The following is a 17,090-nucleotide window of genomic DNA, read 5'->3' on the forward strand; positions in this document are numbered from 1 at the left end:
GGAAAAGTGTAAAGTGTAAAAGGTAAAACTGTAAAGTGTATGTGATTAAATGCGAAGTTCTTTATAGTAATTTCCACCAGAGTACCAGCATAGAACAGTTGTACCAGACACCAGTTCACCTTCGCAGTACTGCCGTATGCGCAGCGAAAAATTATGTTCTAAATCCCGTAATGGGTTAGGAATCTTATCTCCAATAATCGATAATAGTAAGTTCTGCACTTCTGCCCACGATTTAATATGATATATTATCTTAAATCGTGCTTCTGCGCTTCTGCCACAGAATCACGGACTATGATTATAATCATAGTCCGTGCACAGAATAGATGAAATCAGAAAAAAGCAATAAAGCAAGGAACGTTTTGCATGTAGTGAGGATGGTGGCCGCCATCTTCTTATTTATGCTGTTAGAGAATTTGTTAGGTTATGAAATTAAGTTGTAATGATAAATGAACACTATCAATTATCAATTATCATTTATCATACATTCATACATCGAGTTTTATACATATGCGACTCATCGCTATATGAATATGATATTTCACAATTGACACAATTCACTTTTACATATTTATATATTATTCTGTGCTTGAGCTAATTGTTATTTGCATTAATTTAAATTTTTTTCGTCTTTGTTTGTGGTTGTTGGTGTATAACGTTATGGAGGACAGTTTTTTAACAACTGTGCTTTACGTTGAGTTAAACATTTTCCTACCCTTGCACAAGTTAAACAATGATAGGCATTTGATATTATTATAGGACAATTTAAATGCCTTTTTATAAGCATGGTATCAACTAAAATATTATCTTTATTCGAAAAAAGAGATTCACATCTAAGAGAAAATCAAATAAATATATTATTAACACAAAATCATGATACATACACTTATTTATTACTAAGAATTTACTTGTTCAAGTATAGCAAATCCAGTCCTTTGCAGATTCTGACTGACATTAATTCATTTATCAGAGTTGTTAAATGCTCTTGACTTTCAAGTCTATTGAACAAGTTTATAAAATTTATACAACTAAAATTTTTGCCCTAAATATTTACAAATATTTTTAAATTTTGATCGATAGTAATTGATTTGCAAATAAATGAACTAAAAATGTCTGCTTTTTGGATAAAAATAATTTCCGATATACCAAATAATTATTTGTTGTGTGATAAATATGTATGCCAGTTTGGTGGCAAGTTTAATTTTGATGTAACTAGTTTTTCAAATGACAGTTTTTCGTTATCATTCTGTTTACTGCATGATATAAGAATATTCTACAAAAAAATTGTAAGAATAATAATTTAATGTTTTATGTAAGTAATGTTTTATGAATACATTTTAATGATTAATAAATCTATAGCCTACTTGATGAACTACTATATTAAAATTTGACATTGACCACATTGTTGTACTCTCATTATCAATATCGTCAATTTTATTAGAACGTCTTTATCAATATTGTAAATTAGGATATTAGAAAAAAAAGTCCCCGTTCAGAAAGTCCCACGGATAAAAATTCCAAATTAATATTTTATCGTAGATAAATATTATATAGTACATAATTTGGTACATTTAAAATGTATTGAAAATAATATGATAACATAATATCTTAAACATATAATAATATTATTTAAAAAAATATAAAAGATCTGAAAATAATATAATAGTATAATATCACATCGGAAAAAAAACAAAAGCTGGTAAAAAAATCGAAGTTCGATTGAACATGTTATGTCAACGTTTTGATGAAGACAAATCTGCAGATATTCCTAATTTTTTAAAGCAAATAGGTTAAAATATAAGAAAGAGATCTTTTATATCTGAATAATTACATTTTTATATTGTTTAAATAATATTATATTGTTATATTATTTTCAATAAATTTAAAATGTACCTAATTATGTATATAAATACTTATGTATCTACGATAATTTTTAATCCTTGAATTATTTTCAAAAAAATTTGTAACATGTATATTACCTATGGGCTATGTATACATATATGATAAAAGACTGAATTTAAATAAAATATTAATTTGAAAATTTTTTTCCGTGGGACTTTCTTACCGGGGACTTTTTTCCCGAAACTTTTTACATCGGGGACGTTTTTTCCGTTTACCGTCAATTAGAACGTCATTAGCTTGCTATAGTTGAATAACTACAAAAAGATGAATAATTGTGTTCTAACTGTACATAAGAACCCTGCTCTTTTTGAAGTTCTTCAGTGTTGTCACAAAATAATTCCTATACCTTTTTTTGTGAAAGTTATGTAAAATAATTGTTGTGCATTATAACTGATTATTGTTTCCGAATCTATTTACTTTTACAAAATATGTGCTAGAAGGTGTGCATTCTTTTATTAATGGTACAGCATTTGACTGCAAACGAGGCCGTAATAATTTACTCTAAACAGCAATTATAATTAACGTAACATTATTTAAATAAATACTGCGAGACATAAGTAAACAATGCATATTTTTTTTTAAAGAAATTTAATTACATATTATTATTCAATAAAATAGTAAAGTTCTAAGTTATTATTAATTATCTCATTTAATACTTACATACAATAAATTAAATTTATTATAAATTAGTCTACATAAGTATATTAATCGAAGTATACTTACTGAATAAAAGACATTTCCTAAATCATCAGTTATAACATTTTTTTTTTTTATTTGGTCTTCTGTGAAATGTTCTTCACAAATCACATGATTTGAATCAAAAATATCTACGCCGAAGGCATTAGACCATTCATTTTTTTTTAAATGTAATCCTAAGGTAATCAAAATACGGAAAGTTTTTTAAACTTATTGCATCCAAAGTAACAAATCTTGTTTGGCATTGTGAAGAAGGTGAACGGAAAATCTTCTTCATTCGATCATTATAAATTTTTCAAAAAAATATAATTGTTTGTAAAACATTTATAAACAAACATTTTCTAAGAAAAATTAGCTTATAGGTATAAATAATTAAACTTATAACTTTCGAGCTTTTATATTATATATTATGGTGACTATAATAGTATAATGGTTAATTTATATTAAAATATAACCAATTTTAGGAGCATTTTTTGTATTGACTATGTATAACCATCAGCGGCTTATTCAACGCTCTATTCTAATCTAAGGTGATTAAAATTGGAACTGTTTTCGCCTCTTTAGCGGATGCATTATTATTGGGATGGCGGGGGGGAGCTGTCCGACCTTATCTTCTAAGACCGTGCATAATATTGTTTTTGAGACCATGCGGTAAGAATTGCACAGAGGTTATAAATATTATGTTATAAATATACTGAGTATAAGATCTATGGGTAGTCGTTTTAGATTTTAGTAAACGTTTTTCTATTTTCAGCGTAATACACAGATATATCTTTTATACAGGGGTGTCGCTCGAGGATTTACCCATTGCGATATCTCAAGAAATAATGGAGATATTAAAATTCTGGTTTTATAATGATTCATAGGGATAAGAGCTACAATTATTTCATTTTTAATTTATTTTAATGTTTTTGTAAAAAATTCAAAAAATATATTTTTTTACTTAATTATTTCCAAAAAAATGAGTGATAGCCATTTTATTGAGTTAATTTTTCTGAAAATATTGACGTTTCAAAATCCTCACGGGACACCCTGTATATCTGTGGCGTAATATCAAAAATGAATATTATAATTTTATTTTATTGAAATGTTCTTCATTCGGTCCAAAAAATATAATTGTTTGTAAAACATTTACATACAACATTTTTTAAGAAAAATTAGCGTATGTAAATAATTAAACTTATAACTTTCGAGCTTTTATGTTGTATATGGCTACTAAGTAATGGTTAATTTATATTAAAATATAACATAATATGAAAATATTGAAAATAAATGTATTAATTGTTTTTTCATAATTTTAGTTTCTTACAAATTATTCTACATAAGTAGTATTGCATTTGCTATGTACATATCAAATAGTAAGTATTATGATTACTATGATTATTCACTAACTCACATCAAATTTTAAAAGCTAACTAAGATTGAAATAAAATATAATAAAATAAAATTACATATTATACTGTGTTCAGCAAGAGATTGTACTGCAGACTGACCAAAATGAGTTCTTCTGTACATATTTACCCGACACTTTCCTAAAAGCAACCAGTTTGGTCTAGCAGGGTGACGTGGAGGGATGCATAGAATCCAAGCGTCTCTTACTGAACTGACTAAAGATAAGTTATGTCTCAACATTTTATATTTATATAAATTATACATACATGCAATACTTCACAAAGTGCATATATATTTGGAATATTTGTCTGTTCAGCATTAGTGACAAATTTGAAAGACTCTGGATGAACTTGTAATCCAGCAACAGATGGATTTAATTCTTCAGATTAAGTTTTGCATTCTGCAGATACAAGAACTGTATCAAATTCGCCTTGTTCAATCTAAAATAAAGATCGAACCATAACAGTTGTTTCATACCCCAAACCTTTTAGAAATCCAGCACATTCTAGCACAATATCTAAAAAGTTAATTAAAAAACAAATTATATAATTTAATAGTATAATAATATTATATTTGGCTCACATTGGCACCAATAACCAGAGTATTTCCTGGTGATGTAGGCAACCATAAAAGATCATCACTAGTGATACAATACTCTTTACACCCAGGAAAATCAGGGTAACATGGATGTCCACCAACAGCTATTACAATATCTTTTTCTGTTATTCTTCTTTCTCCATTTTTCATTTTTTCAACAACCGTATGGGCATTTTCAAACACACCATGTCCATTAACATGCTTAATTTTTCTATAAATGTTTTAAAATTTGAATAATATTTTAGTTTTAAATATTATAAGAATATTAATTAAGATATAAAATACTTGTCTCTTAATTTTACACGTATAGCCAATCTAACTGATTTGATTTGATATGATACCACCAGATCCTCCACCTAAAACAAAAATAAATATGATCAATATTTAAAAAAACAGGTATAAACAAGAAGCTATCATATTATATATGGTTAGCTAAAAAACTTAATATTGTAATAGCTATTGGTGGATGTTAGGACCAAACTGGTTCTTTTTAGGAAAGTGTCGGATAAAGATGTACAGGAGAACTTATTTTGGTCAGTCTGCAGTACAATCTCTTGCTGAACACACTATAATATTTAATTTTATTTTAGTATATTTTATTTCAGTTTTAGGTATCTTTTAAAATTTGATGTGAGTAATCATGGTAATCATAATACTTGATGGTGTACATAGCAAATGAAATATTACTTAAGTAGAATAATTTATGAAAAAACAATTATTACATTTATTTTCATATTATGTTATATTTTAATATAAATTAATCATTAGTAACCATATACAACATAAAAGCTCAAACGTTAGAAGTTTAATTATTTACATAAACTAATTTTTCTTAAAAATGTTTTGTTTGTAAGTGTTTTTCATCAATTCTACACTTTACAATTCTATAATATTTGATTTGAAATGTGTAAAATAGTAAGTATTATGATTACCATGATTACTCACATATTTATATTAAACAAAATAAATAGTTAATTGCTAATTAACTAATTAATAATTAGACAAATTTTCTCTCATCTATTTTAAATGAACCAATAAGGATCAACAAGGATGTGAATAGTAGATAAATTTTTAGTACCTACCAAACGATTGTTTATGCTTACCTAATAAATATTTTTACTTAACCAAGTTTTAATATATTTCCTATTTGAAAACAATAATTGATTCAATTTGTAAACTGCTAGTAAAAACATTGTTTAATATCAATATAGTTCATCAATTTTATTTTAGTTAAATCTTAGAAATTACTATGACTATAAACGACTCATTTTAATAATAATATTGATAAACCACAAATAAATTAAGTTTTTTAGTTAACCGTATATAATATGATAGCTTCTTGTTTATACCTGTTTTTTTAAATATTGATCATATTTATTTTTGTTTTAGGTGGAGGATCTGGTGGTTTAGTTTGTGCTAAAGAAGCTTCAAGTTTTGGAAAACTAGTTGCAGTCTTAGATTTTATTATTCCATTAGAAAAAGGTACAACTTGGGAAATAGGTAGTACTTGTGTTAACGTTGGTTGTATACCTAAAAAACTAATGCATCAAGCATCATTGTTAAGCGAATCAATTCAAGTATTTATAAAAATATATTATTAATATAGTATATAAATAAAACCATATTTAAAGTGTATATTTATATACACTTATTACTATTAATTACTTAATTTTTGTTAAATTAGAAAGCTCGGAGCTTTGGATGGAACATGTCAGATCCAATTTCATTCAATTGGGAATCTTTATCAGAAGCTGTAGGAAATCATATCAAATCAGTTAGATTGGCTATACGTGTAAAATTAAGAGACAAGTATTTTATATCTTAATTAATATTCTTATAATATTTAAAACTAAAATATTATTCAAATTTTAAAACATTTATAGAAAAATTAAGCATGTTAATGGACATGGTGTGTTTGAAAATGCCCATACGGTTGTTGAAAAAATGAAAAATGGAGAAAGAAGAATAACAGAAAAAGATATTGTAATAGCTGTTGGTCGACATCCATGTTACCCTGATTTTCCTGGGTGTAAAGAGTATTGTATCACTAGTGATGATCTTTTATGGTTGCCTACATCACCAGGAAATACTCTGGTTATTGGTGCCAATGTGAGCCAAATATAATATTATTATACTATTAAATTATATAATTTGTTTTTTAATTAACTTTTTAGATATTGTGCTAGAATGTGCTGGATTTCTAAAAGGTTTGGGGTATGAAACAACTGTTATGGTTCGATCTTTATTTTAGATTGAACAAGGCGAATTTGATACAGTTCTTGTATCTGCAGAATGCAAAACTTAATCTGAAGAATTAAATCCATCTGTTGCTGGATTACAAGTTCATCCAGAGTCTTTCAAATTTGTCACTAATGCTGAACAGACAAATATTCCAAATATATATGCACTTTGTGAAGTATTGCATGTATGTATAATTTATATAAATATAAAATGTTGAGACATAACTTATCTTTAGTCAGTTCAGTAAGAGACGCTTGGATTCTATGCATCCCTCCACGTCACCCTGCTAGACCAAACTGGTTGCTTTTAGGAAAATGTCGGGTAAAGATGTACAGAAGAACTGATTTTGGTCAGTCTGCAGTACAATCTCTTGCTGAACACAGTATAATATGTAATTTTATTTCAATCTTAGTTAGCTTTTAAAATTTGATGTATTGAGAGAATGTCAGCACATCATTTTTTTTCTCTCTCTGACGTAACATAGACAAAACACATTTACGCTGAATCATTTTTTTAATGTTTTTGAGTTATCTTAGGATTAAATCAACCATTTCAAAAAAAGATAAAGAATAATATTTTTGAGAGAATGACATCAATATTATATTTTGTTATTATTCGATTTTCATAGTAAACAAAAAAATGTAAACTTAAATGGTATTCAAATTGTTTCAAGACAATATTTAAATAAATCAATATGTCTTTTCCTCAAAAACATTATCCTCTATCTTTTTTGTTATGGGTGATTTTATCATAAGATTACTTAAACACAAAAAATGATTCTGCATAAATGTGTTTGTCTATATTTCACGTGGGCGAGAGAGAGTAAACAAATGAAGCTCTGACATCCTCTTAAATTAATTTAAAATTTTATTATTTTATTTTAATATTTTATGTACTATAAAATAAATTTAAAAAATAAAAATAAATTCAAATCACTGATAAGTTTGATTATTATTTTGTTCAAATTAATTATTTAGTCGGTTTTTAAATTTTAGGAAAGACCTGAACTAATACCAGTACCAATTCAAGTGGGTAAATTATTAGCTGGACGATTATATAATGTTATCCAAGTACAAATGGGTTATGATAATGTAGCTACAACTGTTTTCTCCCCTCTTGAGTATGGTTATGTTGGTCTTCCAGAAGAAGAAGCAATTAATAGATATACTGTGAATGAAATTGAAGTAAGTACCATTATTTTGATCTCATGATGATTAAAAAATTCTGATGCATGTAAATGTCAACAATTTTGATAAATTATTATTTTAATTTTACTACACTATAATACAGAGCAACAAATTGATTAAGACCATAATTTATCCATACACCATCTATTTCTTTATTAATTGTCAATAACAATAATAATTTTATTTTTTTGGTGGTTGAATCGTAGCGATGCGAGCAGGTGCTTTACCTTTGCGGGTAGTCCTTCCCCTCGTCTCCACATCATTTATTTAGAACAAAACAAATAATATTCTACGATGAATAAAGGGCTCTATCTCTCTTAGCTTTGCCTTTAGTGCACATTTTGCTTAACATCTAATTAAATAGTAGCTGCCTTTCACGTTCCGCTTCCTCTCGCTTTGAAAGCACTTGGTGATGGTACCTCTTCACCAAATCCCAGTTGCTCAATTAAATGTCCATAATAATACTATTTCAATTATAATAACTTTCAACCCTTTTAATCTTTTAATGATAATAATTTTGTGTTATGATGTTCAGGTGTTCCATTTAATGTTATTGGATTTTTTGGTTTCTAGAAGTTTTAAATATAATGAGTTATATTTTTTTATTAATATTCTATGTAATATTCTGACCTCCCTTTCACTGAAAAAATGGTTTCTCATTTAAAGACATAGTTAAATTATTGATAAGTATTAGTAGGTATATGTTTCATTTCTGCTGTGTTGTCTGTCTTTACAATATATTTTTAACATAAGCTATTTTTTTCATTTAATCTGTATAGTTTATAATTATTTAGTTGTATTTGTTTTTAGGTGTATCATGCATAGCCTACTGAGTTTTTTATACCCCAGAAAAATGTTAAACATTGTTATTTAAAAGTGATAACGCTTTTGAAGGCACCACAAAAAGATTTGGGTATGCATTTTATTGGGCCTCAGGCTGGTGAAGTAATACAATATGCTGCAGCTATAAAGTATTAAAACATATATTCAAATATGTATCAAAAGAAATTTTTTAAATTAAATGTTTGTTTTTAATAGGGCCATATTAACTTATCAACATTTAAGGAATTCTGTTGGAATTCATCCTACAGTGTCTGAAGAATTTACTAGTGTGGCCATCACTAAACGGTCAGGTGATGACCCTACTCCACAAAGTTGTTGTAGTTAAACTAATTTCTTTTATAAAGTTAAAAATAATCAATATTTATTTTAAATATGTCAATCAATCATCCAATTTATTCATGTGGTGTAAAGGTATTAATAACTGTATAAGTATAATATTAATTAAATGTTGCTTTGGAATTAAAAATTAATCATTTTAATAATTGGTTATTAAATATGCTTACCTCCATTCTTAAAACACTTATTTTTATTCTTATTAAAATTTTAAATTATATAATAAATTGATCAATAGTTAAATATTAAAGGTTATTTAGATGCTCCATCCACATGTATTGTTTCAGTCTTACAAACGCATTATGTATTGTATGTTCTAAATAATCATTTGAACTGTTATATTAAATACTATAATGAATTGTTGATCTATTAGAGAATTTATATGAGTGTAAAATCATTTAATGAATCATAAACGAGTTTTTTTTTGTAATGTTACTTGTAATTACTAATTTGGTATGTTACGCATTTGTAAGACAACAATTCAAGAAAGTGTTATAGCTTTTGACCATTCATTTTTTTAAATGTCATCCTTAGGTAAGCTAAATATAGAAAGTTTTTAAAACTTATTGCATTCAAAGTAACAAAACTTGTTTAACATTGTGAAGGTGAATGGTGGAAAATTATATTATAAAATGTATATTAAAAAATAATATAAGGATTATAATTTCACAAGAAAAAAAAATTAATATTTGGGAAATAAATAGGTATCAAAAAATAATAACAGTCAGTAGACATTAATGTTAATAAATTTATTTTTATTTCATAGAGCATTTTAATAATAATAATAATATAATATATATAATAATGTAATATATTATGTATAGCACTTTAAAGTGCAGTATAGTATTTATTATTTATATACATGGTGCGATTTTGATTTTACCAACCAATTTTAGCGTCATATTTTGTATTCACTATTTAATATTTATTGCCAAATAGCCAAATGCCTAACCTCAAAAACGTATAACCATCAGCCATAGACATAGAAATATATGGACCGCGCTTAGCAAGATCTATAAAGAAGATTATAGATATTATAGATCTTGCGCGCTTAGAGAGAAAAATCAATTCCAACTTCCAACATCTAGTGAAAGAGAAAAAAGAAATTACACCCATCACGGGGGAGTAAATAACATTAATAATTGTTTATTCTCTGATTTATTGATATAGATAACAACAATAAATTGATGATAGACGATAGTATCATGAATTGTCATAGATATAAGATATTCATAGACATATTATATAAACATGTTAAAATATATATATAAACATTGTTTAAATATGTCTATGAAGATATTATATATTCTAATATATTATCTATGTGAATTGTGAATAATGGGGGCTTGGTAAGTTCCCACACGAAACATAGCAGGTAAGCGAGTACATATGTAAGTTCCCACTCGAAAAAAATTACGGCCTTACGTAAGTTCCCACACGGAAAAAGTTAAGTTATTAAGACTTAGGAATGACAATTTAAAATTTGTTTTGTTTTTGTATTAGATAAAAAAAATTAAATTAAATTTTTTTAGGTATAAAATAATAATAATAGGTAATAGAAAAAAAATCAAATTTTATTTGGTTCATTGCGAAAGCTCAAACACTTCACATAGCCATAGTATCATACTGTGTATAATTATCTGTAAGTTATAAAAGTTATATAAGTTATTTGTCAGTCCTAAATCTGAATAAAGTGGGAAGGAAGTTTGTGTTTGGCAAGGCTTTGCATCAACGAATTAAAAGTTAAAATTATAAGCAATTTATATTATAAACATTATTATGTGTCTAAAATTTTTATTTTGAAAATACGAAAATTTTAACTTTAAATTAAGTTAAGTTACTTTTCTTTGCCCAGCCTTGGTGTTTGGTATAATTTTTTTTCGTGTAGGAACTTACGTGTAAGTGTATTTTTTTTCGTGTGGGAACTTACGTACGAATATCCAGGGGTAATTTTTACCTGCTATATCTCGTGTGGGAACTTACATTCGCCCGAATAATGATCTGTATCAACAATATTTTATATAATATTATATAAATTAAAGTATCATAGAGTAAAAAATAATAATATACACGTAAACCATATAGGGGGGGGGGGGGTCCGACCTTATCTTCTAAGACCGTGGTTTTGATCATAGACTTTATATTTTTGATCGGGTTTCTCTTAAACATAACAATATTATAGGTAATACTTATTCTACCTAATACCTATACAATGCATACGAGTAAATACATGATATTATGTCTTTGAGTAAATGGGTTTTCTAAGTAGTAATCGCGGTTTATTCTATAGCCGTATGCCCGTATCTACAGCCGAATATGTATTGAATTAAAATTGTTGATAATAAGTTAATAACATACATGAAAAGTCTCCCCCCCCCCGTCGAGATCTTTCATTTTTAGTACAAACTAATCATTGATTACTTGTATACCTTCAATTATTATTCTTTCGTTATGCGCAGGGTTAGACTGGGACACCGGGATTTTCTCGGTAAGCCGCCATGAAAATGAGCCTATGGGGGCTGCAGTAGGCTATTGGTGGCATTGGGGCCGGTAATAAGCAGTGCGGGGGCCTTATATATATGTTAAATGGTAATAAAACTAATAATATAATATTATTAATAATATTTAACTGTTGTGATAACCTTGCCTACCTTTAATATGGTATGTAACGTTTAAATATAAAAGACTGAGGACGAGGATATCCAACGCCGCGGTCGCGGCGCAGAGCTAAGTAAAAAAAGAAAGAAACTAGCGCGCGACGACGGTGTATATTACACGAGAGAACCAACTTGTATTTAACCAATGTTATTTTACGAAAATCATGTCGACCACCCTGTAGCCTAAACTAATGAACCAATTGACTTGAAAAGTTCACAAATAGCTCAGTTTGGTGTGTAGATGATTCTGTGAACATTTAAAGTTTATCGGAGTATTACAGCCTTAGTTACATGCTAAAGTATTAACATAATAATTAAGCAAAACGCTATTTTTTTCATCAATTCCACAATGTATATGTATATGTTCCGCGGCGTTGGATGCTTGTGCTGGCCGCCCATTTTTCCCCTTCCACTCGTCGGTTGAAATCACTCGTTGCGTAATCCGTCGTCACGGCGCGGCGCTGCGTTGAACTATCTGGCCGTCTGAATTTCCCTCTCCATGCAACGGGTTTACGAGTGTAATTAATGTGATTATGTGAAACGAAACATTTGATAACCGACAGTTGTAATGTACAGTACCGTGCCCGTTGTACAAATTATATCGTCCAACTTACTGCTCCTACCGACAAGTCTAAAGTGACATTGAAATCTATGTTTGAAATAATTTCAGAACAAGTTCTGATAGATAATATTCTGTGTGAAAATTGTCAAACATATTACCCTCATACACAAACATCACACATATTAAATGGCAACAAATATATATTTTTACAAATACAACTATGGTCAAATTCAACCACAAAAATCACCGACTTAGTCATTAATGGATTACCAAATGAAAAAATAAATATTGATGGCAGCATGTATAAACTACACTCGGTGATTTGCCACCATGGTAATTCAATGGCATCAGCTCATTATACATGCATTATCCGATTTAATAATAAATGGGTTAGATGCAATGATTCTAATATTTATTACGACCGGTGGCCACGTGGTGCTAAAGACGTATATATAATCATTCTCCAGCAATAATTAAAACTTAAATTATATAATAATATACCTCCCCTCTCCCAAACAAAAACATTTCATCACCGCTTGAAAAGAATTACATATATCTAAAATTTTAATTAAAAAAATGAGTGATATCTCATCAAAAACACTCCGTGTAAAAACATCGCTAAGTAAAAATAAGCACTTAAATTACAAAAGTTGTGATATCAAAAATTGGCTAAGTAATTTCATAAATTCATTAATAAAAAAGTATTTATAACTGTTTGTATTTATTGTACCTTGTTAATTTATTCAGTGCAAATAATTGTACTTAGCTTGGCGCAGTTACTATTATTTATGTCTCTATAACTAAGAACCCAAATGTCTCGATTTCTACATAAATATTCGCTTCATTTTGCGTATTTTTACTATAGTTAAACTATAGAACAATACAAATATTTAAATACATTCTTCTAGTACCCGCCAAGCTAAGTACAATTATTTGCACTGAATAAATTAACAAGGTACAATAAATACAAACAGTTATAAATACTTTTTTATTAATGAATTTATGAAATTACTTAGCCAATTTTTGATATCACAACTTTTGTAATTTAAGTGCTTATTTTTACTTAGCGATGTTTTTACACGGAGTGTTTTTGATGAGATTATTATTACTACTATTTATATTATATTTATTTTAATGTAAACAAATATAATTTGTTAATTTTCTTTATCTCTAAAATGTATGATAATATTATATTATATTACGACGCCCTGCACTAGTGTGTATTTATAGCAATTATCAATTAAATGTTATGTTTTTTTTTCATAAACTTTTCGTGTCAGCGTCTGTTGAAATATGGTAGCATTGGTTATAAATTAACTTTATTTTAATAGTGCCGTGCCAACAAAATCCCCTAACCCCCACCCATATATATGCCACTGAGTGAGCAAAAAATTATTCAGTTCTAACATCTCCATAGCACAGGCTGTGAGCTGAGAGCAGGGGCCTGTTAAAAAATTATTTCCCGGGCCGTTTGTTTGAGCTAGTCCAACCCTGGTTATGCGACCATAGAGATATTGAATATTTATCAGTAATTAATGAAAACATAAAGTTTTTTTTTTAATTTAGTTTAGCTCATTCTAGAAAATAAAATTTAAACAGATTCCAAACAAAAATTCTAATTCTAATATTTATTTAGATATACCTTTAAAAAAAAGATATCTTTCACCGATAAACCCAATGCTTTATAATAACGCATAGATTAGATTTTTATATTGAATTATTAAATAATAAATTTAAAAAAAATAAATGTATACAATATTTCTTCCATCAAATATGGCTTCAAGTTTTAAATCGTAAATATGTTTTTTTTTTTTAAATATAGTTACATAATATTGCAACAATAGCTGCGTGTTACATGTTGTTCATCAGCATTCATCACAAACTGTTCAAAAAAATTAGGACGTAAATAATTACTTATTAATGAATTAATATAATAGTAAACAAAACAATATCGTAACTTTGAAATGCAACGCAAGAACATTTTAATAGGTGGTATACTTGTATATTATAATATACCACTATTATAGTGCTGTTACAAAAATTACTTAGCACATAATATCACTTCGAGAGTTGAATCGGATTCGGTGACCTAATAAGCTGGTGTAAGACGTTGGTACTTGTTCCAATAGGTAACTAGGCGAGTAGGAAATAAAATTATCATATAGGTATCACATAATTAACGTGAAATGTATGGCACACACATAATAAAATATAGTGATAGTGACACACTAGAGTGCATTCGGACTACAGGAGATAATAGTATAGCTAGTGAATTACAATGAATTATACGTTTACAAATGTCTATTAATTAAGACATACCTACCATGTCATGGTTTTATTATACAACAATAATATTATGCATTTATGCCTATTGTTTTATTTTATCAGAAATTTGTTTTAAATGTTGGGCGCGGCTACATATATACACAACAACGACTTTTAAAGGGGTAATGCAAGTAATGTTGACAATTAAATTAAAAGCACCTACAAAATATAAAAATTAAATAATTAAATAAATGTTTTTGTCTATTACAGACATAGTAAACCATAAACATGTCTAAAAATATAATAAACAATTTATCCTTATGCATGACGATACCTATTAAAGGACTATACAACTAAAAAATCCTAATTTTTTTTATTGTGTGAAAATGTAGTGCTTAAAAAAAGAAAAATTTTGGTGGTATAAAATTTTTTGTCGGACAATTGCTCCGGTGATTATTTATAAGTCGCGTAAAACGCGTGACGTCATAAAATCACACCGTCCGCCGGGCCGTATCTAAAATACACGCGTTGTAGTTATTTCACTCGATTAAAATAACTATAGAGAAAAATTGATTTAAGGTATAACGGTAAAAGTTAATAAAGTACATATAAAAAGGTTATAAATTTCTTTAGATGATCATATTATTTTTACAGTATTAAAATTTGTTTCAGGGTAGTTAACAAGAAAGACAAAAAATTAAAATATAAAAAATAGCAAATATATTATATTAAATAATATTATACACTTTTAATTAAAGTTTAAACAAATGTGTTATTATAATATTTATAGTTTAAGAACTAAAATAAAAATGAAAAAAAAACCTCACAATAAAATATGTTAATTCAAACAAAAATACATAGGTATGTTATACGTAATTGAATTATTATAATATATAATAATAGCTAATTTAGCTAATTAAATTATATTTTCAAGGAAATCTTTAATATCTCTTTGATTTTAATTCTTCATAAGGAAGGTAAAGTGTTGGATAAATATGATAAAAATTTTTGGGATGTAGTATTACATTTACATATTTACATTCTCTTTGTACGTCAAATTGCAGTGGTAAAATTTCTTTTTCAGCTTCTTCGATAATTTTTGTCATTATACCATGTTTCCAATTATTTTATTCTTTATTGTGTTTGTTTTATATTATAGTCTATAGGGAATAGAATCGTTATTCCATCATGCGTGGTAAAAAAAAATCGTGAAACTTATCCTAAGGAGAACGGATTATATGTTGGTTTTCAAAACGCGTAATTTGTGTAATCTATTACTTAATACAATCCATTAGACATTTAACATTATAATTAATAATATACTATATAAAAAAATTATCAAATATGTAAGTTGTTTTATTGTAGTATAAACATACTATATACTTACCTGTATTCAATTTTATGAACCTACCTTATTTGAATTAGTACCTATATGTATATTTTATTGTGAGGTTTGTTTTACATATTTATTTTAGTTCTTAAACTATAAATTATAAATTATGATAACACATTTGTTTAAACTTTAATTAAATAATATTAAAATTTATATAATATTATTTAATATAATATATTTGCTATTTTTTATATTTTAATTTTTTGTCTTTCTTGTAAACTACCCTGAAACCAATTTTAACACTGAAAAAATAATACGATCATCTAAAGAAATTTATAACCTTTTTATAAATGTACTTTGGTAACTTATACCTTAAATCAATTTTTCTCTATAGTTATTTTAATCGAGTGAAATAACTACGACGCGTGTATTTTAGATACGGCCCGGCGGACGGTGTGATTTTATGACGTCACGCGTTTTACGTGACTTATAAATAAACACCGAAGCAATTGTCCGACAAAAATTTTTATACCACTAAAATTTTGCTTTTTTTAAGCACTAAATTTTCACACAATAAAAAAAAATTAGGATTTTTTAGTTGTATAGTCCTTTAAGTACTTATCTGAGTATAATAAATTGTACGTTTAACTGAGGTCAGGTGATATGACATTGTGAGACTTCAAACTTTCAATGCATATTCAAAATAATTTTTAGGTGATACAAATATCAATATGGCTATATTATAAGGTATAAATACCCGTGATCAAATTTCATGTTTTCTTTTCTTTTTTTTTATCAATTTGTATTATAAAAACTTAATTTAAAAGTATTTGTAAAAATATTGTCGATGTTTATGTTGCTTTTACCATTGATTATAGATTCTACATGTTTATCCATGATAAAATAATTTATAGACTTATCGCTTTTTCTGTCACTGCCACAAAACCGGTCTAGGAATAAGTAATTTGCCGTCAGTAGTAATAATTTAATATTAATTCATACATTGCTACCTATCGGCAGCTATAATAAATAAAATTGTAGTCATCGAAAATTCCTATACTATGGTCTATCTGTCTATTCTATAA

The 17,090-nt window shown here is 27.2% G+C and overlaps 1 protein-coding gene and 2 pseudogenes across 2 annotated transcripts; 1 reads left to right on the forward strand and 2 right to left on the reverse strand.

Moving 5' to 3' along the window:
• Window positions 1-72: 72 nt before the first annotated feature.
• LOC107166185 (thioredoxin reductase 1, mitochondrial-like) lies at window positions 73-9,260 on the forward strand (annotated as a pseudogene). The gene is made up of 8 exons (XR_016190911.1): window positions 73-206; window positions 5,974-6,161; window positions 6,269-6,393; window positions 6,468-6,697; window positions 6,759-7,009; window positions 7,821-8,009; window positions 8,823-8,983; window positions 9,051-9,260. The product of XR_016190911.1 is annotated as a thioredoxin reductase 1, mitochondrial-like (transcript).
• Window positions 656-1,400, reverse strand: LOC149057251 (uncharacterized; annotated as a pseudogene).
• On the reverse strand, window positions 4,058-5,254 carry LOC149057252 (thioredoxin reductase 1, mitochondrial-like). Its single transcript, XM_089221985.1, has 5 exons — window positions 5,241-5,254; window positions 5,102-5,150; window positions 4,870-4,940; window positions 4,570-4,795; window positions 4,058-4,504 (listed from the first exon to the last, which is right to left on the reverse strand). Exons 1-5 carry the CDS (start codon window positions 5,252-5,254, stop codon window positions 4,493-4,495), a joined length of 372 nt encoding a protein of 123 aa, XP_089078111.1. The 3' UTR covers window positions 4,058-4,492.
• Window positions 9,261-17,090: the final 7,830 nt, after the last annotated feature.

Source organism: Diuraphis noxia, unplaced genomic scaffold (assembly GCF_037042655.1).
Source record: "Diuraphis noxia isolate RWA-SAM2 unplaced genomic scaffold, SU_Dnox_SAM2 contig0003, whole genome shotgun sequence".
Lineage (NCBI taxonomy): Eukaryota > Metazoa > Arthropoda > Insecta > Hemiptera > Aphididae > Diuraphis > Diuraphis noxia.

Bases quoted from the DNA above. Each gene is read 5' to 3' on its own strand.
- LOC149057252 (XM_089221985.1), bottom strand. The intron at 4,941-5,101 runs GTACATCTTTAT...TTTTTGTTTTAG, and splicing joins TGACCAAAATAAGTTCTCCT to GTGGAGGATCTGGTGGTATC. The intron at 4,796-4,869 runs GTATTTTATATC...AAACATTTATAG, and splicing joins CGTGTAAAATTAAGAGACAA to AAAAATTAAGCATGTTAATG.